We start from the raw sequence: 23,386 nt of genomic DNA, 5'->3' as shown, positions 1-23,386 counted from the left end.
TGGAAGGAAATTAAAAGGGATGACCTCAAAGATAGTCAACAATCTCTGGACTGCACCTAGTCCTTCATGTTTGTGACAACAGAAAGAGCAGATTAATACATGGAAGATGAGATGATCTAGGAACCAGGGTTTTAGATTCTTGAAACATTCAGATTGGTTTGGGGGTATCAGAGCAGTAAAGGTTGGAGGAAGAGCACCTCAACAGGGTTGGGACTAAAGTCAATGTGGAGAGATTTGTTAATGGGAATGTTTAAATCATTTGGCAGGAGGATGTGAACTTGTGTATTAAGAACAGTTAGCTTCACAACTGCAGTCAGGAAATTGCAGGAATATAAATTAAGGGTAGGGTGATTAAATACCTTAAAAAATTTCAGATGATCAGAGGGAACCAAAATGGTTTGGGTCGTCCCTGACAAACCTGACTGAATTTCTGAAGAGAAGACTAAAGTATTGGACAGAGAAATGCCTATGGGTGTTACTTATTTAGATTTCCCGAAGGCATTTGGTAAAAAGTCACTCATAAAAGACTATTAGCTAAAGTTGCATTTCATGAAATTGAAGCAAATTATTGGCCTGGTTAGAAAATTGGCTGAGTGGCAAGATGCAGATGCTGTAAAAAGCAAGTACTCTCATTTGCAGGAGGTGATTAGTGGTGACCTGAACATTTTGGGGCCTCAAATATTCACAATTTTCTTTACGATTTAAACAATGGAATTGAATGCTACATGTACAAATTTGTTGATGACACAAAGATGGGTGTTATTTTAAGCAATGGAAGCAGAATTAGAAGAATACAAAAAAAATTGATTGATTAACTGAATGGACAAAACTGTGGTAAATGAATTTCAATGTTGGCAAGTTCAATTCAATTCAATTTAATTCAATTCAATTCAGCTTTATTGTCACTATATACAATGAAAAGTGAGCTTGCAGGCTCCCAAGATACAAAGAGCATCATTTAGGGAGACATGTCCATGCACGTCGTCAAGTATGAGGATATCCACTCTGGCCCACAAAGGGTAGACTAGGTTCATCTTAAATGACAAGATGCTGGAATAGTGGAGATACAAAGAAATATTTAACATTCTAGATACAAACAAGATCATCAAACAGGCTTGTGGAATGCTGCTATTATCTACAAGTAGAGATATGGTCAAAGATCGGCCATGGTTCTTTGAATGGCAGAACAGACTTGAGGTGCTAAGCTCCTATTCTTAAATTCCTATGTTCACTACACAGAAAGGAAAGAAACAAGGCTTGAAATGGAAGATTAGAAAATAGACAACAAAAGGAGATTAGAGGTGTGTCATGGATACACTTTATCATAGGGAGTCTAGTGAATAAGGGGGATGAGCTGAGGATGCAGATCGGCACTTAGAAATATGATATCACAGCTAACATTAAAGCATGGTGCAAAGGGCAGGAATAACAGCTCCACATTCCCGGTTATTCTGTTTTCAGACAAGATAGGGAGGTGGATAAGAAAGGAAGGGGTGGGTCACAATATTGACGAACGAAACAATTATAGTTGTGAATTGGGATGAAATAGCACAAACAAGTGAGGCCATTTGAGTTGAAATTAAGAACAAAAATATGACAAGCATACTCGGGTGTAGAATAAATCTCCTAACTCCCAGGAGAAGGTAGAAGAGAAAATATGTGGGAAAAATCCTGAGAAGTACATCTACAATAGGACAGTAATAGGAAAGGATTTCAACTACCCTCATAATAACTGTGATAGAATCAGAGCAATAGGTAGAGCAAGCACAGGATTCTCAAAGTGCATTTGAGTGAATGCTTTTAGTCAATATGTAGCAAGCTCAAAAAGGTCAAGGACAGGTCTGAACTTTGTTTCAGGGAATGGAGTTGGGTAGGTGGATGTTGATCAGCAAGAGAGCATTTTGTGATCGTGATCATCAGTTACACTTAATGTCATTATGGAAAAAGATAACAGGTAGATTAAGAGTAGATGTTCTCAAGTGGGAAAAGCTAAATTTACTAAGCTGAGATGTGATTTAACAAAAGTAACCATGAAACAGCTACCTGAAGATGAATCAGTATCACAGCAGTAGGTGGCACTTCAAGGACAAGATGTAAAGTGTTCAGACAAAGCACATCCCACCAAAAATGGTGAGACATTCAATTTCAAAGATACCTGAAAATGGTGAGACATTCAATTTGAAAGGTACTTGAAAATTGAGAGGTGGAGAGATAGCGAGAGAGAGAGAGAGAAAAACTTAAAACATTCACCATCATCAGGAAAAGGTGGTGGGAAAACCTTCAGATCTAAGGGCTGGCACATCCCCAGGACAAGTCTCCATGACCTGCATCTTAAGGCCTTAAAAGAAGTGGCCGCAGGGATAGTCAATGCATTACTCATAATCTTGCAAATTTTGTTAAATCTTGGAAGCGTTCCAGTAGATTGGAAAATAGTAAATGTATTTATTACCTTTATTCAAGAAAGGAGGGGGACAAAAAGCTGGAAACTTTACTCTGGTTAGCCTGTCTGTCAGAGGGAAATTGGTAGAATCCATTATTACGATAATGGCAGGATTTGTAGAACCATACATAGAAAACAGAAGCAGGACAAGACCATTCAGCCTTTGAGCCAGTTCTACTATTCATTTTGATTGTTGGTTGTCAAATGCAATATCCTGATTCCCCCCATATCCCTTGATTCATTTAGCCTGAAGAGCTAAGTCTAATTTCTTCTTGAAATCACACAATGTATTAACCTGAACTACTTTCTGTGGTAGTGAGTTCAGCAGATTGACCACTCTTTGGGTCAAAAAAATTCAACCCACCTTAGTTCCAAAAGGTTTACCCTTATCCTCAAACTATGACCCCTAAGTTCTAGACTCCCCACCATTAGGGATATTATTTCAGAATCAAACCTGTCTAATCCTGTTAGAATTTTATACATTTCTATGAGTGAATATAATCCAGTGAATATAATCCTAACCAATTTAGTCTCTCTTTATATGACAGAACTGCCAACCCAGGAATCAGCCTGGCAACCTTCACTGTACTCACTCTATAGCAAGGACGTCCTTCCTCAGATACGGATACCTAAATTGCACACAATACTCCAGGTGTGGCCTCATCAACACCTGGAGTAATTGAAGTAAAACATCCCTACTCCTACACTTGATTTGATTTATTACTGCCACAGTATTTGTATACAGTGAAAAGTATTGTTTCTTGTGCACTATACAGACAAAGCATACTGTTCATAGAGAAGAAAAGGAGAGGATGCAGAATGTAGTATTACAGTCATAGCTAGGGTGTAGAGAAAGATCAACTTAGTATAAGGTAAGTCCATTCAGCAGGGAAGAAGTTCTTGAAGATGTTGATAAATGCCCTCAGACTTTTGTATCTTTTTCCCGATGTAAGTAGGTGGAAGCGAGTATGTCTGGAGTGTGGTCCTTGACTATGCTGGCTGCTTTTCCGAGGCAGTGGTAAGTGTAGACAGAGTCAATGGATGGGAGGCTGGTTTGGGTGATGGACTGGGTTTTGTTCACAGCCCTTTGTAGTTTGTTGCAGTCTTGTCAGAGCTAGAGCCATACCAAGTTGTGACACAGCCAGAAAGAATGCTTTCTATGGTCTATATAGAAAAGCTGGTAAGTTGTAGTGGACATGCCGAATTTCCTTAACCTCCTGAGAAAGTGGAGGCATTGGTGGGCTTTCTTAACTATAGCACCAGCGTGGAGGGACCAGGTTGTTGCTGATCTAGACCCCTAAAAACTTGAAAGTCTCGACTATTTCCACCTTTTCCCCAGTGATGTAGACAGAAGCATGTCTTCCACTATGCTTCCTGAAGTCGATGACTACTTCCTTTGTTTGCTGACTTTGAGGGAGGGTTTATTGGCATCGTACTAATTCACCAGATCCTCTATCCCTCTCCTGTACTCCATATTATCATTGTTTCAGATCCATTCTACTTATACATAAAACTTCTTGCTATGAAAGCTGACATGCCATTTGCCTTCTTTACTGTCTGATGTACCTCCGCACTTACTTTCAGTGACTGATGCAAGAGGACACCAAGATCTCGTTGAATATCCACCTCTTTCAATTTACACTCATTTAAATAATAATCTGCATTCCTATTACTGCTACCAATGTTAATTACCTCATAGTTATCTATATTATATGGCATCTGGCATGCATATGCACATTCACTCAGCCTGTCCAAATCATGCAGAAGCATCTCTGCATCATCCTCACAGCTGACCCTCCCACCCAACTTTGAATCATCTGCAGGTTTGGAGATAATATATTTAGTTCCTTTTCCAAATCATTAATATATAATGTAAACAGCTGGGTTCTAGCACAGATCCCTGTAGTTCCTCACTAGTCACTGCCTGCCAATTGGAAAAAGGGTGCTTAAAGCATCATGATAGGATCAGGCAGAGACAACATGGTTTTGTGAATGGAAAATGGCGTTAAAATAATTTACTAGAACTATTTGCGAGAATAACAAGCAAGGGAAATAAAAGGAACCTGCACATGTGATATGTTTGTATTTCCAAAAGGCATTTGATGAAGTGCCACATGAAAAGTTACTACACTAGATAGGAGGACATGATGTAAGGAGTATCATATTAGCATGGATAAAAGATTAGTTAGCTAACAGGAAGCAGAGTGTACGGATCAACCAGTCTTTTTGGTTGGCAAGCTGTAAATAGTGGAGCGCTGAAGAGATCAGTGCTGAGGCCTCAATTATTTACAATCTATATCAATGATCTAGATAGAGTAACAGAATGTGGGATAGTTAAATTTACTGGGGACACAATCAGTAGGAAAATAAGCTGTCAGATGGAGGTAAAGAGTTAAGTAAGCGAGCAAAAAATTGCCCGATGGAATATAATGTGAGAAAATGTGAACTTATTCATATTGGCAAGAAGAATAGAAAAGTAGTATACTATTTAAATAGAGAGAAATTGGAGAACTTAGCAGTGCTGTAAGATCTGAGTGTTCTGGTACATGAATCAGAAATTCAATGTTTGAAACATTAGCACATCAGTGTAGCAAGTGATGAGGGAAGCAAATAGTATGGAAAACAAATTAGGGAGGTTTTATTGCAGCTGTATAAGACCTTAGTGAGACTACATTTGGGATATTGTGACCAATTTTGGTATGTATGACCAAAAGGTATGTATTTGCATTTGAAGGAATTCTGTAGAAATTTTATTTCTGGGATGGAGGGCTTATATTATGAAGAAAGGTTGAACAGGTTCAGCCTATACACACTGGAGTTTAGAAGAATGAAAAGGGATTTGATAGGGTCGATGTTTACTCTTGTGTTCAGACACTAGAACTAAAGGGCACAGATTAAGAATATGAGGTCTTCCTTTTAAGATGGAGATTCAGATAAATTTCTCTTTTAAAGGCAGTCATTGGTTTGTCAAATTCTTGTCCCCTAAAACAGAGGCTAGGTCATTAAATTTATTCAAAGTTAAATTAGATGAATTTCTGTTAGACACAAGAATTAAAGGTTTTGGGAGGAGCAGGGAGAGGAGGAATCAGGTAGGAAAGTCGGGTTGAGAGCACAAGCAGATCAGCCATGATCTTATCAAATGGCACAGTTAGATTTGAAGGGCTGAATGGTCTACTCGTGCTCCTAAGTTCCATATCCTTATGTTCCGAGGTCCCTCTAGATGTCAAAGAGCATACAGAGTAGGATAAGACTAAAAGCAGAAACATTGTCAGATACTGAGAGCTTAGTACTGCAGAAAGCCTGGAGAAGTACAGAAAGAAGGCTCACAACACCAGGTTAAAGTCCAACCAGTTTATTTGATAGTAAACCCACAAGCTTTCGGAAACACTGTTCCTTCGAAAGCTTGTGGGTTTACTATCAAATAAACTGGTTGGACTTAGAACATAGAACATTAAAGCGCAGAACAGGCCCTTCGGCCCACGATGTTGCGCCGACCAGTTAAAAAACAAACAATGACCCTCTAACCTAAACCAATCCCTTTTCATCCATAAACCTATCCACGGATCTCTTAAACGCCCCCAAACTAGGCGCATTTACAACTGCAGCAGGCAGGGCATTCCAATCCCTCACCACCCTCTGGGTAAAGAACCTACCCCTGACATCCGTCATATAACTATCCCCCCTTAATTTAAAGCCATGCCCCCTCGTGCTAGCTTTCTCCATCCGAGGAAAAAGGCTATCACTATCCACCCTATCTAAACCTCTAATCATCTTATATGTTTCAATAAGATCCCCTCTTAGCCGCCTTCTTTCTAGCGAAAACAACCCCAAATCCCTCAGTCTCTCCTCATAGGACCTCCCCTCCATACCAGGCAACATCCTGGTAAACCTCCTCTGCACCCTCTCCAAAGCCTCCACATCCTTCCTATAATGTGGGGACCAGAACTGCACACAATACTCCAAGTGCGGCCGCACCAGAGTTGTGTACAGTTGCAACATGACGCTGCGACTCCTAAATTCAATCCCCCTACCAATAAACACCAAGACACCGTATGCCTTCTTAACAACCTTATCTACTTGATTCCCAACTTTCAGGGATCTATGTACACATACACCTAGATCTCTCTGTTCATCCACACTATTCAGAGTCCTCCCGTTAGCCCTATACTCGACACATTTGTTATTCCTACCAAAGTGAATTACCTCACACTTCTCCGCATTAAACTCCATCTGCCACCTCTCGGCCCAGCTCTGCAACCTGTCTAAGTCTCCCTGCAAACTATGACACCCTTCCTCACAATCTACCACACCTCCAACTTTGGTGTCATCAGCAAATTTACTAATCCACCCAGCTATACCCTCATCCAGATCATTCAACCTGGTGTTGTGAGACTTCTTACTGTGTTTACCCCAATCCAATGCCGACATCTCCACATTATGACTACCATCGAAGTACAGAAAGTGCAGGGGTAAAATTAAAAGAAAACTAGCTAAACAAAGAGGGGGCATGAAAAATATTTGTAAATAAAATCAAGGAAAACTAAAAGATATTTTATGAACACATGAAGAGCAAGGGGCTAACTAAGGAAAAAGTTAGCACCAGGAAGATAACCTGATTCATCAGTAACTAAGCTCCATTTGTTGATGAGTCTTTTAAAAAGCTGGAAGGAAGACTGAAGAACAGCAATGATTCTACAGTATTACAACAATTTTTTTCCTTCTTGCTGCTAAACATGTGATGAGCTGTGTGACATTATAAGATAATAGCTGGGGCAGAGAGGTTGAAAATGGTGGTGTCAGTATTACACCATGACTGATATCATGAGCTGTCTATTCTGCATTTTTCCAGTACACACCCCATATACCAGTGTACACCTCATTCACCAGTGCACACCCTATATACCAGTGCGCACCCCATACACCAGTACACACTGTATATACCAGTGCACACCCTATATACCAGTGTGCATCCCATACACCAGTGCCCACCCCATACACTAGTGTACACCCTATGCACCAGTGCACACCCTGGACACCAGGTCTAACCTCCTCATTAAGATGGCATTCAGCATGGGCACCTTTTTTATATTATTCATTCTTGGGATATGGGCATCACTGATTGGCCAGCAGTTATTGCCTACCCTTAGTTGCCCTTGTACTGAGTGGCTTGTTAGACCATTTCAGAGGAGAGTTGAGAGTCAACCGTATTACTGTGGATCTGGAGTCACATGAAGGCTAGACCAGGTAAGGATGACAGATTTCCTTCCCTAAAGAATATTAGTGAACTAGATGGGTTTTTCTGACAATCAATGGTTTCATGGTCATCAGTTGATTCTTAATCCCAAATATTTTTATTGAATTCAAATTCCACCATCTACTAATGTCCCCAGAACATTAGCTGCATTTCTGGATTAATAGTCTAGTGATAACACCACTAGGCCATATTGCAACCAGGAGTTTATGATTTTCTGCAGAAGTACTTTCATGATAAATATATCAATGTTTATGGAAATAAACAGTTCTAGGATGCTCAGGAGTTATAAAAGGAGTACAAAGATGTAACTTACCAGTTTCATCAAAGTCATCAAAGTGGTTTGGGCAGTTCTGCACGCTTAATGTTCCAGCTGGTGTATCATCCCAGCATAACCATCCATCCCAGGTTCTGTTACAGTACAGACCTGCAATGTCAGAAAACACAGGCAAATAAAATCCAGTGTTATTTGTAACAACAACAATGTCGATTTATATAGCAGGTTTAATGAAATAAATCATACCAAAGTGCATCACTGGAGCTTTATAGAGCGAACTTTGACATTGAACCACACAAGGAAATATTAGTGCAGATGACCAGAAGAGAATTCCAGGACCTATTGCTTCAGCAGCTGAAGGCCCAGACACAAATGATGAGCAACTAAAGTTGTGGATCTTTAAGAGATTGAAATGAGAGAAGCAGAGATATCTCAGAGGGTTGTGGAGCTGGGGGAATTGACACAGATTAGGGAGAGCAACTTGTGGTGGGATTTGAAAACAAAAACAGGAATTTTAAAATTGAGGAGTTGTTTAAGCAGGAGCCAGTGTTGGTCAGTGACCTTAGGGGATATGGGTGAAAGGGACTTGGTGAAAATTAGGGTATAAATAGCAGCGCTTTGGACCCCAAGTTTATAGAGGGCAGAATGTGGGACTGACCAGGAGAATGTTGAAATGCTCAAACTGAATGAGATGAGAGTTTCAGCAGTGAATGAGCTGTCCATAAAGATTGAAGTTAACAGTTTCAGTGATGCCATGGCTAAGGCGGTCAGAAGGTCAGATGAGAAATAGGAGCAGGGCCAATAATAGATCCTTGGGTGACACTAGAGGAAAAAGAATGGGAGCTGGAAAAGAAGTCATTTCAAGGGGATCTCATTTTACAACCAGATACATAAAAATGGGAATGAATGTCTGCAATCCCACAGCTGGATGACTGAGAAGTTTGAGAATCATAGAATTCCTACAGAGGGAGGCCGCTTGGCCCATCCAGTCTGCCCCAACCACAATCCCATCAGGCCCTATCCTGCTAATTTACCCTACTAATCCCCCTCACTCAAAGGGGCAATTTAACATGACCAATCAACCTTACCCACAAATCTTGGACTATGGGAAGAAACTGGAGCACCTGGAGGAAACCCACGCAAACACAGGGAGAACGTGCAAATGCCACAAAGACAGTCACTCAAGGTTATAATAGAGCCTGGGTCCCTGGTGTAGTGAGGCAGCAGTGCTAATCACTATGCACCATGCCTCCCACTTTGGAGGAGGCTGATGTGGTCAAGTGTGTAAAGGCTGCAGACAGGTTGAGGAGGGTTAGCTTGTTTTGGCTACAGAAATAGGGGTGTCATTTGTGACTTTGGAATTGTGGTGAGTTGGAACCTCAATTGGAGTGTTTCAAACATTGAATTCCAGGACGGATGGCTGGAAAGGAAAGGAAAGGAAAAGAAAACAAAACAAAACAGAGTTTTGAAAAGGACAGTAATTTGCACTGATGATGGGGTTAGAAGTCTTTTATTGAGGAGAGGATGATGCTGATGATGGAATTGAAGAGGGGAAGTACCTGAACAAATAGACATGTTAACAATATTGGCTAATATGGAAGAAAAGGTGAAATGTAAGTAACCATGTTATTAAAGAATATAAATTCTACCTACTTGTCTCTTACCTGATTTGTTATATGAAGCATCCCTGGCCATTTTTTCATAACACTTAAACTGTGCATCCATTATCTTTTGCCTTATTAGGTTTTCTGCAGTCTCAACAGATAATGGCTCAGTTGTAATTTCATCATAATTTTCAGTTGATGCAAAACTTGACATAGTTCGCTGCAAGGTAGAGAAGATGCAGTGTTTAAATTTAGCTGCCAAAAAAAACCATTGTCTGTTAATTCCTCAAATTGGTCACTGAATCAAATCTCATTAAGAACTGTGAAAATTGCTGATCAAAGTGAATTTTCTTTCCAATGTCAGCCTGAATAACTCTGTTCACACTTCAACCGTAACTCTCTCCGACATTGTGGAATGTACCTCCAGCCAGCATTATTGAATAATTTATTGCAGTTGTACTGACTTTCTCTCTGTGCTGATGTTAACACATTCACTTTAAACAGATCATCGGGATCATCAGGGCATTCAAAAGGTGCAGAAGCTTATTACAACTACCTTAAATGCTCATATGGGAGAAGAGTCATGTGAAACGTTAAGATATAGGGCCTGATTTTACCAATGGAGCCTAAGGGCCGAATCCGGGCATAATATGGATCCGAGCCCAGAATCCTTGTTCCAGCGCGCCCATGCGCTTTTGCTGGCTCTGATCTGATCCACGCTGTGGGCGGGGCTTAGCGCTGCCGGACCGTTTGGTTCTCTGAAAAAATCGGAGACAGCGGGCCCAGGAGCTGGGCTGGAGCGTGTGGCTATGGCACTTTGTGCCTTCTTAAAGATTGCTTCCTGCTGTGTATCCTGAGTCAGCGCACCCAGGCAGAACAATTCCAATAGAACATCAGTAGTTCGTTTTGGAAGGCAGGTCTATGCCAGGCTGTATCCTGTTTTGGTGGTTCGATCTGATGGGTTCACTATCAATATCTGATTCAAGGAGCCTAAAAAAATTAATATGATGCCAGTCGATGTTTCCTTTCTGCCAGAAGCTGAAAGGAAAGCAAAATTGTGCAAACGTGTTCCCAAAAGAGCTAGAACTAAAGAGGAGCAATTTGAAGATGAATTTAAAGTTGACAATTTCTGAAGGAAATGGCAGAGGTGATAGTAGATGCCTTAGTGATTATTTACCAAACTTCACTGGATTCCGGGGAAGTGTCGGAAGATTGGAAAACGGCTAATGTTACGCCGCTGTTTAAAAAAGGTAGCAGGCAAACGGCAGGGAATTATAGGCCGGTTAGTTTAAGGTCTGTTGGAAAAATGCTTGAATCCGTCATCAAAGAAGAAATAGCGAAGCACCTTGAGAAGAATTGTTTGATAGAGCAGACGCAGCACGGATTCGTTAAGGGGAAGTCGTGTCTGACAAATTTATTGGAATTCTATGAGGATGTGACTAGTGCGGTGGATAGAGGGGAACCGGTGGATGTGGTGTTTCTCGATTTTCAAAAGGCGTTTGATAAGGTGCCGCACAAAAGGTTGTTACAGAAGGTTAGGGGGCATGGAGTTGGGGGTAAGGTGTTAGTGTGGATAGAGGATTGGTTGTCTAATAGGAGGCAGAGAGTTGGTATCAATGGGTGCTATTCGGATTGGCGGTTGGTGACTAGTGGAGTGCCCCAGGGATTGGTGCTGGGGCCTCAACGATTTACCATTTATATAGATGATCTGGAGGAGGGAGCTGAGTGTAGGGTGTCGAAATTTGCTGATGACACGAAGATAAGTGGAAAAGCAAATTGTGCGGAGGGTGTGGAAAGTCTGCAGAGGGATCTGGATAGGCTGAGCGAGTGGGCGAGGACCTGGCAGGTGGAGTACAATGTTAGCAAGTGTGAGGTTATCCACTTTGGCAGGAATAATAGTAGGAGGGACTATTATTTAAAAGGCAAAAAGCTGCAGCATACTACGGTGCAGAGGGACCTGGGGGTCCTTGTGCACGAATCACAAAAACCTAGTCTGCAGGTGCAGCAGGTGATCAAGAAGGCGAATGGGATGCTGGCCTTTATAACGAGGGGGATAGAATATAAAAGCAGGGAGGTCTTGCTGCAACTATACAGGGTACTGGTGAGGCCGCAGTTGGAGTATTGTGTGCAGTTTTGGTCGCTGCACTTGCAGAAGGATATATTGGCCTTTGAAGGAGTGCAGAGCAGGTTCACTAGGCTGATACTGGAGATGAGGGGGTTGGACTATGAAGAGAGACTAAATAGACTGGGCCTGTACTCGTTGGAGTTTAGAAGGATGAGGGGGGATCTTATAGAGACGTATAAGATAATGAATGGGATGGATAGGTAGAGGTAGAGAGATTCTTCCCGCTTAGAAAGGACAACAGGACTAGAGGGCACAGCCTCAAGATGGGGGGGGGGGGGGGGGGGCGCAGTTTAGAACGGAGTTGAGGAGGAACTTCTTCACTCAAAGGATGGTGAATCTCTGGAATTCTTTGCCCGTTGAAGTGGTGGAGGCTACCTCGCTAAATATATTTAAGTCACGGGTAGATAGGTTTTTGGTAGGCAAGGGAATTAAGGGTTATGGGGAGAGGGCGGGAAAGTGGAACTGATCCACTTCAGATCAGCCATGATCTTATTGAATGGCGGGGCAGGCTCGAAGGGCTAGATGGCCTACTCCTGCTCCTATTTCTTATGTTCTTATGTTAATTAAAGCAAATTCTGGACAAAGAAGGAGTCTTCAAAATGTTGGATTTTAGAAACAACTGTCACTGGACTGCTTGACTGGTGTTGACATCAGTGGAACTTTGACAAATGCACGTATTATTGTGGTATCATTAATGAATTGTGTTTTTTATTTACGATCAACTTCATTTATTTTATTAAAATTTGTTTCTACAGGAAGGATACAGGGTATGAAAAAACAGATTCCTGTTTTTATTTATATTATTACATGGTTTAAATGTATGGAGAAAATGCTTTGAATGTTAATTAGACAATACCCATTCACATTAATTCTGTGCCTCCTGTTCCTGACTACATTTGTGTGGATTTGACTTACATATATTTAGTTGTTTGTGTGATGTATCATTAAAACCAGTTGCAGGAAAAGAAGCAGAAAGTGGAGCGAGCGGCTCTCTGGCACAAATCATCCCCTTGGGGGGAGCTCAGATGGATCTTTGATGGGGAGGGAGGAGGTGGCACAGATGGATCTCTGGTGGGGGAGGTGGGGGGGTGCAGGGGAGATCCGCTGCCACTCTGCGGGTGATCCCTCCTCCCCACCGGAGGAATGAATCCCTCCTCCCGGAGTGGACGTGCGGCCATGCCATCCCACCAAACCTTCAGGATCAAGCGATTCCTCGCTAAGATGATGAAGCAGAACTGCCCGATTCCACAGTGGATCCACATGAAAACCGGCAACAAGATCAGGGACAACTCCAAGTGGAGACACTGGAGAAGGACCAAGCTGGGCCTGTAAAGGGATACACCATCACTGGGACACTACCAGGGGCAAGAGAGTGGGAGAGATGGCTGTGGCTGGTAGTGTCCCAGTGATGGTGTATCCCTTTACAGGCCCAGCTTGGTCCTTCTCCAGTGTCTCCGCTTGGAGTTGTCCCTGATCTTGTTGCCGGTTTTCATGTGGATCCACTGTGGAATCGGGCAGTTCTGCTTCATCATCTTAGCGAGGAATCGCTTGATCCTGAAGGTTTGGTGGGATGGCATGGCCGCACGTCCACTCCGGGAGGAGGGATTCATTCCTCCGGTGGGGAGGAGGGATCGCCCGCAGAGTGGCAGCGGATCCCCCCTGGCCACCACCAACCTCCCCACCACCACCCCTCCCTCCCACCCACCCCCCCCCAATCAACCCCCCCCCCCAACCAACCCCCAACCCACACCCCCCCTCCCAACCCCCCCCTCCCTCCCACCCACCCACCCCCCCCAACCAACCCCCCCCTCCCTCCCACCCCCCTCTCTCCCACCACCCCCACCCCCCCCCTTCCTCCCACCCCCCCACCCCCCAACTGCAGCCAGAGATCCATCTGAGCCCCCCCTCATCTGGCAGACATCAGCGGAACGGTGTGAAATCTGGTCAATTTAGCCGTGGCTCTGAGTCTGTGGCCAGGAGGATGCTGCAGGCTATTGAAGGACTGAAGATGGTCAAGAAGGATGGTGGAGGGAGACCAGCGATTGGGGGTGTGCTCTGCCAAGGGGAGCCTGCCTCCCAGGGAGATCTGATCCGGGGCAGGGGGTCTGCCGGGGAGCCTGCCTCCCAGGGGTTCTGACCCCGGGGGAGTCTGCTGAGGGGAGCCTGCCTCCCAGGGGGGTCCAATCCCGGGGGGTGGGGGATCTGCCAGGGTGGTTAGCAGGGGGGGTCTGCAAAGGGATAGTCAAGGAGCACAGGCTTTGGAGGTTCTGCTGCAGAATAAAAATCAGCTTCAGATTTTTATTCTGCAGGTTGCTTACAGCGTGGATCCGGAACAGACCCAAAGATAGTAAAGTGGGATTTGGCGGTAGAGTTGGGCGCGTGGTTCATTAAATTGATTTAAATGCATGCTAATCTATTTAAATCATCAGGCCGCCCGATTCGGGTGCGGACCAGATCCGCGCCCAAATCGGGTGTCAGTAAAGTCACGATCTGCTCGTATTTGGGTACAGATTGCGTTAAAGGCCCAATACCCGAAGGCACGACTTTTTGGTAAAATCGGGCCCATAATGCTACAAAAGACAATTTCACTTGGGAAGCTGTGATAATCTTGGGGAGTTGTCATAAATTAATTGCATATTAAACTGTATTAAGTAGAACTAGAGGCCACAACTTCAGGCTAAAGTGACGATCCTTTAAAACAGAGGTAAGGAGGTATTTCTTCAGCCAGAAGTGGTGAATCTGTAGAACTCTTTGCCACAGAAGGCTGTGGAGGCGAGGTCATGGAGTGTCTTTAAGACAGAGATATATAGGCTCTTGATTGATAAGGAGATCAGGGCTATGGGGAAAAGGCAGGAGGATGGGCATGAGAAAAATACCAGCCATGATTGAATGGAGGAGCAGACTCAGTGAGCTAAGTGGCCTAATTCTGCTCCTATGTCTTATGGCCTTATGGTAAATATATTTGTTGAAGTTTTTTTTTTATGTGGTTGGACTGCCAAAATTTCCTTGGTAAAGAAGCATGTTAGATGCTCTGTTATTTAAACAAAACTGGATAACACAATCTTGATTAGCTGCTTCTGTTATTTATTGGTGACAAAAGACAGGTAATCCAGCCTCGACCCTACAGTTTCAGATGTTTCCTGTGGCAAAGACCAATACTTCAGATCTTCAGCACATTTAGAATCTTTAAAAATTAAAGAAAAACAAGAATTTTTTTTGGGGGGGCGGAGTGCAGTTTAAATTGGAGGCATTTCTTTCAGAGGTCCTGGTAGCTACTGTTCAGGTGATCACCCCTGGTGTTTTTCTTGGCTTTGGATTTCAGTCCTGACATTCAAGCTCAAAGTTTGATGTGATCTCTAACTGTTAGAACCGATTTTCCCACTCACTTCTCCTCCTTCACTGCAAAGTTTCACTGCTGTACTGATTAAGTTTCACTCAAGTTGGATTTGGTCATGGGGTGAATTCAGGGCATGAAAACTGACTTCCCTTTGGTACTTCCTCAAAATGCAGTTAGACGAACATCTTGCCATCTGCAGGAAGGGAAGGGAATACAGCCTCAGGACTTTGGGGAAGTCAGATGAAATCTTCTTCTGACGACTGAACAAACACATTCTAGAAGGGCAAAGTCTGCCACCAGTGACAGACACGAAGCCATCCCTTACCACCGATGTGGGATGATCTCTGCTAACACTGTTTGCAGGGCTGTTCTGGAGAATCTGAAACCACATATTGTGGTGGTGGCTATTTTCTGCCCACAGCTGGTGTCACCATTTTCATCGCTGGTCTGGAGTTTCCCTCTTGTTATGATAGATGTTGAGGGTTTTCATCTAGTGAGGATTTCAGAGTTCAGTGATGACTGCTTTTGTGCCAGCAGCAAACTTTCATGGACTCAAAAAGGGAAGCAAAATATTCTAGAGAGCTGAATCCACGAAAAACATCTGGAACTTGAACACACCCCATCTCGAACCCTTCCACTTACGGTTTTTACAGAGATATGGCAAGGGACAGGTGACCAGTCCGATCACAGGAAGCAGATCATTTGTTACTGGCTGTATTATTACAAAGCAGTGTGTGTTAGTTTTAATAGTCATCAATTTCAACGAGTGTCAGCTGGGTCTCACAGGCCTTAGAAAACCTGACAGGCGAGATGAGAGTTTCAGAGTTGAATCTATGGTAGTTGATTGGGCTGCAGGAGTCAGGCAGTTTAAGTCAGCTCCAACAAGCTACCCAGTTAACTGCACCGCCATCCCAACCACCCTCCTGGAATAATGTATTTATTTCCCTTTCCTCCTCATACTACCATCCACTCTATCATGGATTTATCCACCAATGCGCCACCCTCAACTGGAATTGAAAAACACTCAACATTTGATCTGCATCTCTGATTGGAACCCACTTTTGGCATCCCCATTCACCATGTCCTCTCAACACAGGCTCAACCCCTCCCTACTCTTACGTAATCTCCCCTGCCGGCAGATCTCCAGCCTCTTAATAATACCAGCTGTGGACGGAAGGCAGAGAAAGGTATTTAAAGACATTCATCAGACATATGCCAGAAAACCAAGAGTTTGGAATTTCTCCAAACTCAAAACAGACCTACGCACCTTTGGACACTAAGTAGCAGTTTAATCCACCTAACCTACGCATCTTTGCACTGAGGGAGGAAACGGGAGCCCCCGAAGGAAACATATGCAGATGCGAGGTGAATGTGCAAACTCTACATAGACATTTACGCAAGGCCGGAACTGAACCTGGGTCCCTGGCACTATGAGGCAGCAATATTAACCACTGTGTCACCGTACCTCCTTCCTTACATGAACTTAATTGAGATGGAGGTAGAAATGTTGCAGTACCACCACCCATCAAACCCCCATCTGATTAAATGATTTCCTGTCACCAAATTCTGCCCATGGGACCAGCTACTTGATCAGATATCAAATGCCTGGTTTTATGGAGGGGCAGGAAGGAAAGCTTCCCGCTCTGTCTCTCTGAAATTCCACCTCCAATTTCTTTGGCTATTCCTCAATTCTGGGTATCAAAATTAAAATATAGATTTAAGAATTGGGTAAAATGAAGTTTAAAGAAGCTTGGATAAAGTAAAGTTTAAATAATTGGATAAAAGAGAATTGATAAGAATGCAGCTGCCTGGTGGATTTTGACATGCAAATGAGCTTAGCAGCAGGATAAACAGATACTTAAGTGAAGTGGAGAACAATAGAGTGTTAAAACTGCAGAAGCGATGAGTTCAAAACGGAGGTATAAAGCATGTCATCCTTGCATGCTAAAAGCATGGCATCTAGGGTGAGTGCTTAGATAGAATAAGATCAAAAGGAAAATATCGTGTGTCAGTGGCAAGGTAGCTCTGAACTGTAGCATAAACAGCTGGTGAGCAGTTAAGATCATAGCCATGATCAGCTGGAAGGAGAAGCTCACCAGAAAAGTAGGACTCTGTGCTGGAAGCTGTTGTATGAAAGCCTTAGAAAGTTTAAGCTGAATAAAAGAAAGGCTTCCCAAAATAAAAAGTACATTTCAGGTATGGTAATGATTTTAGCTGGATTTAACTCATAGCATTAAACTAAATGGGATGTTGTTTTGGGTCAAGGGACGGGTAGATAGATGTGGAGTATGGCTGATTTAGGGATACTGTGTGTGCTTCCAATATTGGAGTTAAGTGTATTTTTGTTTTGTATTATGGCCTTTCTTGTTATGTGTTTTTACAAGTTAATACATATTCTTTTATTTGGATGATTACAAGAAGAATGGACCTTGTTTGCCTATTGTTCCTCACGTTATACAAAAGTAATAAATAAAGGATCAAGACTGAGCATTCCAAGTTACCCTTGCGTGTTTTTCTCTTCTCTATGTACAGTACGCTTTGTCTGTATAGCTCGCAAGAAACAATATTTTTCACTATATACTAATACATGTGACAATAATAAATCAACTCAAAATCATTGTGTGAAGACTAGAAATACATTTTTTGCACAAAAAAGGCAGAAAGAAAGACAGAGAATATCTGTTCTTCAGTGGGAATAGTGGAAGATTTTAAAACAAGTCTGTTTTTTATAGGCTTTCTGGGAGCATACTTTAGATTGCAAGTGCATTCTTTAATATTGCTACTTTGTAGAAGAATTGTATAATATGTATTAAAAATATTAAATTGGGCTGTACCTTGAGGGGGTGACATTCACCATTGGATTGTCCCTCTGCTCCAAGTTATTTACCTTGCAACAGAGCTCTGCATTTCTCACCCAGACTTCTATAGCAGGCTGCCTGAGAAATGTAGAGTGATTGAGCTCCTGGAGTCCTCTCTTCATAGTGCAAGGAATCTAAGACATGCCTCCTTTCGACATTCAGTGCCTTCTTCCAGAAAGTTTAAATGTTCCAAAGCACTTTGAGAAGCCAGAGAGAGCAGGCTAGTGTGTCAGGTAAGTGAGTGAGGGGATAGGGTGGCAGGTGAATAGATAGGACGGTAAGGTGGTAGGTTGATGGGTGAGGCGATAAGTTAGCAGGAGGGTGGATGGGTGGGTCAGGTTCGACATATGGTCAGTGGGTTTGGAAGGGGTAGTCAGCAGTTCAGTGGGGGGAATTTGAGAAGGGTAGAGTATTCAGGGGTGGGTGGTTTAATCGAGTGGCCATAGGGAGCTCAAGGGGGCTATGGGAATGGTCAGTGGGTCAAGGAGCTGGTCAAAATGGAGGTCAGAGTGTAGTCGATGGGATGGGCACTGCAGCTGCAGTTTAGTCAAAAGCATGGAATTGTAGCTGAGGAGGATGTAGAGAGTCAAGATGGAGAGGGAGTGATGGTCAAGGGGATAAGTTACCCTTCCAGGTATCTCCGGGGGTACGACCATCCCGAGTTTGGGAGATCAGGGCTATTGTATATACATTATATAGATATTGCAAATTGCACTGAAATTGAACCTTCAAATCCATGGAAAGTAACTATTTTAACTGCCTTTGTAAATGATAATTCGCTTCATAAATTCCAGTAAGTAAATCATTTTGAATTAATCATTTCTGATAGATTTATGTAAATTGTGGATAGTTATGACAACACTCAAGACATTAATTAGATTCTAACTATTTCACATAAATGCTGTGCCTACTACAATGCAAGATGGAAATTGTGACATTCCCATTTCATGTATAGCATTCCTAGCTGTGCACCAGCTGTGTATCTCAAAATTGTTCTTCCTTTCTCATAATAGCCTGAGGATAATTGCTTAAGTGCACAGCCCTAAACAGTACTCGGTATATGCACATAGCAAAACATACCATCACCATAAATCAAGGCTCACCATTAATGCTGGATGAGAAAACAACAGGAATATATTTCCCTGAAAGCACAATATAAATTAATGTTAAAAAGTCCCAGCTTCTTAGATAGAAAGCTGTTTATATGTGGATTAAACTGCCACCTAGCAAGATGCATAACAACTTTGTTGTTAAAAATATAAGAATTTTAACTTGTTCATGGGATGTAGGCATTCCTGACAATGTCAGCATTTATTGCCCATCCCTAAATGACACTGAAAAGATGTAGGTGAACCACCTTTTTGAACTGCCAGACTCCCTGTGGTGAAGATGCAACATGGTGCTATTAGGTAGGGAGTTTCAGGATTTTGGTCTAGTAATGGTAAAGGAACAGTGATACACTTTCAAGTCTCAAGAAGATAGGACCTATACAGGCTTGGAAAGGTCATACATCAACAGTGTCTGCTAAGGAGGGTTTAAATTAACCTGGCAGGAGGCTGGGAACCAGGGTATAGTATTAGAAAAGATAATCTGGATGCACAAATGATTTGGAGAGCCACACTAACATAGAATAAAAGGTAATACAATAAGGTTCAATTCAGATGCACAATGCATGAATGGAATTTGTTCCTTATGAGAGTGTTGTAATTAGAAACAATAACAGATTTCAAAAGGAAACTGGATGGGCACTTGAGCAAAATTAATTTACAGGGGATAAAGTTGGGGAACGGGACTGACTGGATCATCCTACACAGAGCCAGCATGAGCTGGATGCCTTCCTCGACAGACTGGAGGGGCTGATTGTGGACAAGTCCCCAGGACCAGATGGAATGCATCCGAGGGTTCTGAAAGAAATGGCGGAGGTGATAGTGGATGCCTTGGTGGTTATTTTCCAGACGTCGCTGGATTCTGGGGAAGTGCCGGAAGATTGGAAAACGGCTAATGTTACGCCGTTGTTTAAGAAGGGTGCTAGGCAAAAGGCAGGGAATTATAGGCCAGTTAGTTTAACGTCTGTTGTAGGTAAAATGTTAGAATCCGTCATCAAGGAGGAAATAGCGAGGCACCTTGAGGGGAATTGCTTGATAGAGCAGACGCAGCACGGTTTCGTTAAAGGGAAGTCGTGTCTGAAACCAAGATTGGGGGAAAGGCAAATTGTGCGGAGGGTGTGGAGAGTCTGCAGAAGGATCTAGATAGGCTGGGCGAATGGGCCAGGAAATGGCAAATGGAATTTAATGTTGGCAAGTGTGAGGTGGTCCACTTTGGTAGGAAGAATGGTAGGAAGGACTATTACTTACGTGGCGAAAAACTGCAGCAGGCGACGGTGCAGAGGGACCTCGGGGTCCTTGTGCATGAGTCGCAAAAACCCAGCTTGCAGGTGCAGCAGGTGGTCAGGAAGGCGAATGGGATGCTGGCCTTCATAGCGAGGGGGATTGAATATAAAAGTAGGGAGGTCTTGCTGCAGCTGTATAGGGCATTGGTGAGGCCGCAGCTGGAGTACTGTGTGCAGTTTTGGGCGCCGCACCTGCGCAAGGATATTTTGGCCCTGGAGGGAGTGCAGAGGAGGTTTACTAGGCTGATACCGGAGTTGAGGGGGTTGAGCTATGAGGAGAGGCTGAATAAACTAGGCTTGTACTCGCTAGAGTTTAGAAGAATGAGGGGAGATCTCATTGAGACGTATAAGATGATGAATGGGATGGATAGGATAGAGGTGGAGAGACTCTTCCCGCTCAAAAAAGACAGTAGGACTAGGGGGCACAGCCTCAAGATAAAGGGGAGGCGGTTTAGAACGGAGTTGAGGAGGAACTTCTTCACTCAAAGGGTGGTGAATCTCTGGAATTCTCTGCCCGTTGAAGTGGTGGAGGCTGCCTCGCTAAATATTTTTAAGAAGCGGGTTGATGGGTTTTTGATAAGAGAGGGGGTTAAGGGTTATGGGGAGAGGGCAGGAAAGTGGAACTGAGCCACAACAGATCAGCCATGATCTTATTGAATGGCGGGGCAGGCTCGAAGGGCTAGATGGCCTACTCCTGCTCCTATTTCTTATGTTCTTATGTTCTTATGTTCCTTCCACTATGACTCTATAACCCTGAGCAAACACCCAAAACATGGTAAATAAGATTGGTTAGGTAGAGCACACATGGCCACATGGTGATATGAGATTGCACCAATTACAGAGGAATATTTAGGGCTGCATACTAAATATTCCTGGAAACAAGGTGCTGAGGAAACTTAGGGACAGAAGGTGAGAAGATCTAGCAATAATGAATGGCGAGAAAGTCCTGGAGTGGGTTAACGGACACAACTATTTGATTAGAGTTGAAAAACAATTGAGATATCACTGCGTTACTGCTAACATAAATAAGTCATCAACTTGTGGCAAAGATAGAGGAGTAGATTTGCAGGGAACTTATGGAGAAGTGCAAAAACTACACAGCGATGCTAATGGGGGCTTTATCCTAACTTAGACTGCTATAGTAATAGTGTAAAGGAATAGTGAAATAGTTTCTGAAGCATATTCAGAGAACTTTCTCGATTGGTATGTTTCCGGCCTAATGAAGAAAGGGCGTTGCTTATTCTGCTTCGAGGGAATGGGGTAGATCAAGTAAATTTAATGTCAGTAGAGGAATAGAAATCAAAACCTCATAAGATTCAGGTTAGACATGGAAAAGACAAGGAGCAATCTGCAGTAAAAATATTTAACTGTAGGAGGATCAATCTCAGTGAGAACAGGTCATTATAAATTGGAAGCAAGGTTGACTGTAATGGAACAATGGGCTGCCTTTAAAGAGGAGACAGCTTGGTACAAATTGAAATATACTTTCATAAAGGTGGAAGGTAGGACAACTAAAGCCAGAGTCCCTGGTTAATGAAAGAGATGGAGTAAGATGAAGCAGAAAAAGGATCTGTATACTGTGAGGTTGATAATACAAGTTGACAATACAGGCTGACTCCTTAATCATTACTATTAGCTTTCTCCTTACTTTTCTTCCTTACCTTTCCCGTACGCACAGAGAGGAAGTGAAAAAGGAAATAAAAAGGCAAAGAGGGAGTATGAGAAGAGCAGGAAGCTTTTTAATCACTCTTCCATGTGATGTGGGAACCAATGGTAAGACCTGCATTTGTTGCCAGTCCCTAATTGTCCTGGAGAAGTTGATGATGAGTGAACAAAAAAGTCTTTTATAGGCATAGAAACAAGAAAAGGGTGGTAAAAGTAGGAATTGGACTGATCAGAAACCCAAAAGGAGATCTATGTATGGAGGCAAGGGGTATGGCTGACATATTAAATAAATATGTTACATTTGTCTTTATAAAAGATGCTGCAAAATCAGAAGGAAAGAAGAGGTAATTGAGATATTGGATGGGCTAAAAACTGCTAAAATTATTAGAAAGGCCTTAGAGCTGAAAAGTCACCAGGACTGGATGAGTTGCAGCTAAGGATACTGAGGGAAGTAAGTAATGCTGAGGCATTAGATACGAAGGTGTAGAAGAAGACTGGAGAATTGTAAATGCTACATCCTTGTCCAAAAAGTATGTAAGTATAAACTCATCAACTACAAGCCACTCATTTTAATCTTAGTCTTTGGAAATACTTTAGAAAAGTAATCCAGAACAGGGTTAACAGTAACATGGACAAACATGGACTAATTATGAAAAGACAGCATGGATTTATTAAAGGCAAATTATGTTTAATTAAATTGACATTTTTTAATGTGATATCAGAGGAGGTTGATAAGGGTAATGTGTTTGAAATAGTGTCAAGGAATTCCAAAAAGCATTTGATAAAGCCTCACATAATAGCCTTGCCAGACAAAATAGAAGCCTGTAGAATAGAAGGTGCAATGACATAATAGATACAAAGTTAGTTGAGTGACAGGAAACAGAAAGTGATGGTTAATCATTGTTTATTGAGTTGGAGTATGTTGTACAGTGGGCTTGACTCAGTCCTCTGCTTTTATTGAGATATATTAATGGACTAAATTTGGCTCCATAGGGCATTATGTTAAAACTTGCAGATGACACAAAATCTGGAGATTTGTGGACTGTGAGGAGGATAGTGGACTGATTTCACAGTTGCATAGGTTGGTGGAATGGGTGGAATTTGGCAGACGAAATTTAGCATAGAGAAATGTGAAGTGGCACACTTTAGTAGGAAGAATAAGGGGAGGCAATATGAACTGAAGGCTACAATTCTAAAGTGGATGCAGGGAGAGGTCTGGGGATTTATTTGCAGTCTTACTCATTGTTGAAGATGACAGGGCAGTTTGAGAAAATGGTTATAAAGGGAGATGGGATTCTGGGTTTTATAAGTAGAGGTATAGGATACAAAGACAAGGAGGTTGTTATGAACCTTTATAAAGCACTGGTTTGGTTGCAGCTGGAGTATTGCATTCAATAACTGAGCACTGTGTTTTAAAAAGATGTAAAGGCTCCAGAAAGA

The 23,386-nt window shown here is 42.6% G+C and overlaps 3 protein-coding genes across 4 annotated transcripts in view; 1 reads left to right on the top strand and 2 right to left on the bottom strand.

Annotated features, from left to right (window-relative positions):
* Positions 1–23,386, bottom strand: part of calcr (calcitonin receptor) — a 269,497-nt gene that overhangs the window by 135,888 nt on the left and 110,223 nt on the right. The window contains exons 3-4 of one of the 2 annotated variants that reach the window (XM_080216792.1): positions 9,633–9,792; positions 8,008–8,118 (exon numbers count right to left, since the gene is read on the bottom strand). The exons of the other annotated variant lie outside the window; for it this stretch is intronic. Coding sequence (XP_080072918.1) covers positions 8,008–8,118; positions 9,633–9,792 — 271 coding nt within the window. The remainder of the gene's footprint in view (positions 1–8,007; positions 8,119–9,632; positions 9,793–23,386) is intronic. 2 annotated transcript variants of the gene reach the window in all.
* LOC145361157 (large ribosomal subunit protein eL39-like) lies at positions 12,861–13,029 on the top strand. The gene has a single exon (XM_080216782.1). The coding sequence runs from the start codon at positions 12,874–12,876 to the stop codon at positions 13,027–13,029; it is 156 nt and encodes a 51-aa protein (XP_080072908.1). The 5' UTR covers positions 12,861–12,873.
* LOC145361151 (large ribosomal subunit protein eL39-like) lies at positions 13,119–13,287 on the bottom strand. The gene has a single exon (XM_080216774.1). The coding sequence runs from the start codon at positions 13,272–13,274 to the stop codon at positions 13,119–13,121; it is 156 nt and encodes a 51-aa protein (XP_080072900.1). The 5' UTR covers positions 13,275–13,287.

This window comes from Carcharhinus amblyrhynchos, chromosome 2 (assembly GCF_965287045.1).
Source record: "Carcharhinus amblyrhynchos chromosome 2, sCarAmb.v2.hapA, whole genome shotgun sequence".
In the NCBI taxonomy this organism is placed as follows: domain Eukaryota; kingdom Metazoa; phylum Chordata; class Chondrichthyes; order Carcharhiniformes; family Carcharhinidae; genus Carcharhinus; species Carcharhinus amblyrhynchos.
This window is presented reverse-complemented; position numbering and strand designations above follow the sequence as displayed.

What these genes read in the sequence shown, in the direction of transcription:
- LOC145361151 (XM_080216774.1), bottom strand. Translation starts at nt 13,274, where the DNA reads ATGCCATCCCACCAAACCTTCAGGATCAAGCGATTCCTCGCTAAGATG.
- LOC145361157 (XM_080216782.1), top strand. Translation starts at nt 12,874, where the DNA reads ATGCCATCCCACCAAACCTTCAGGATCAAGCGATTCCTCGCTAAGATG.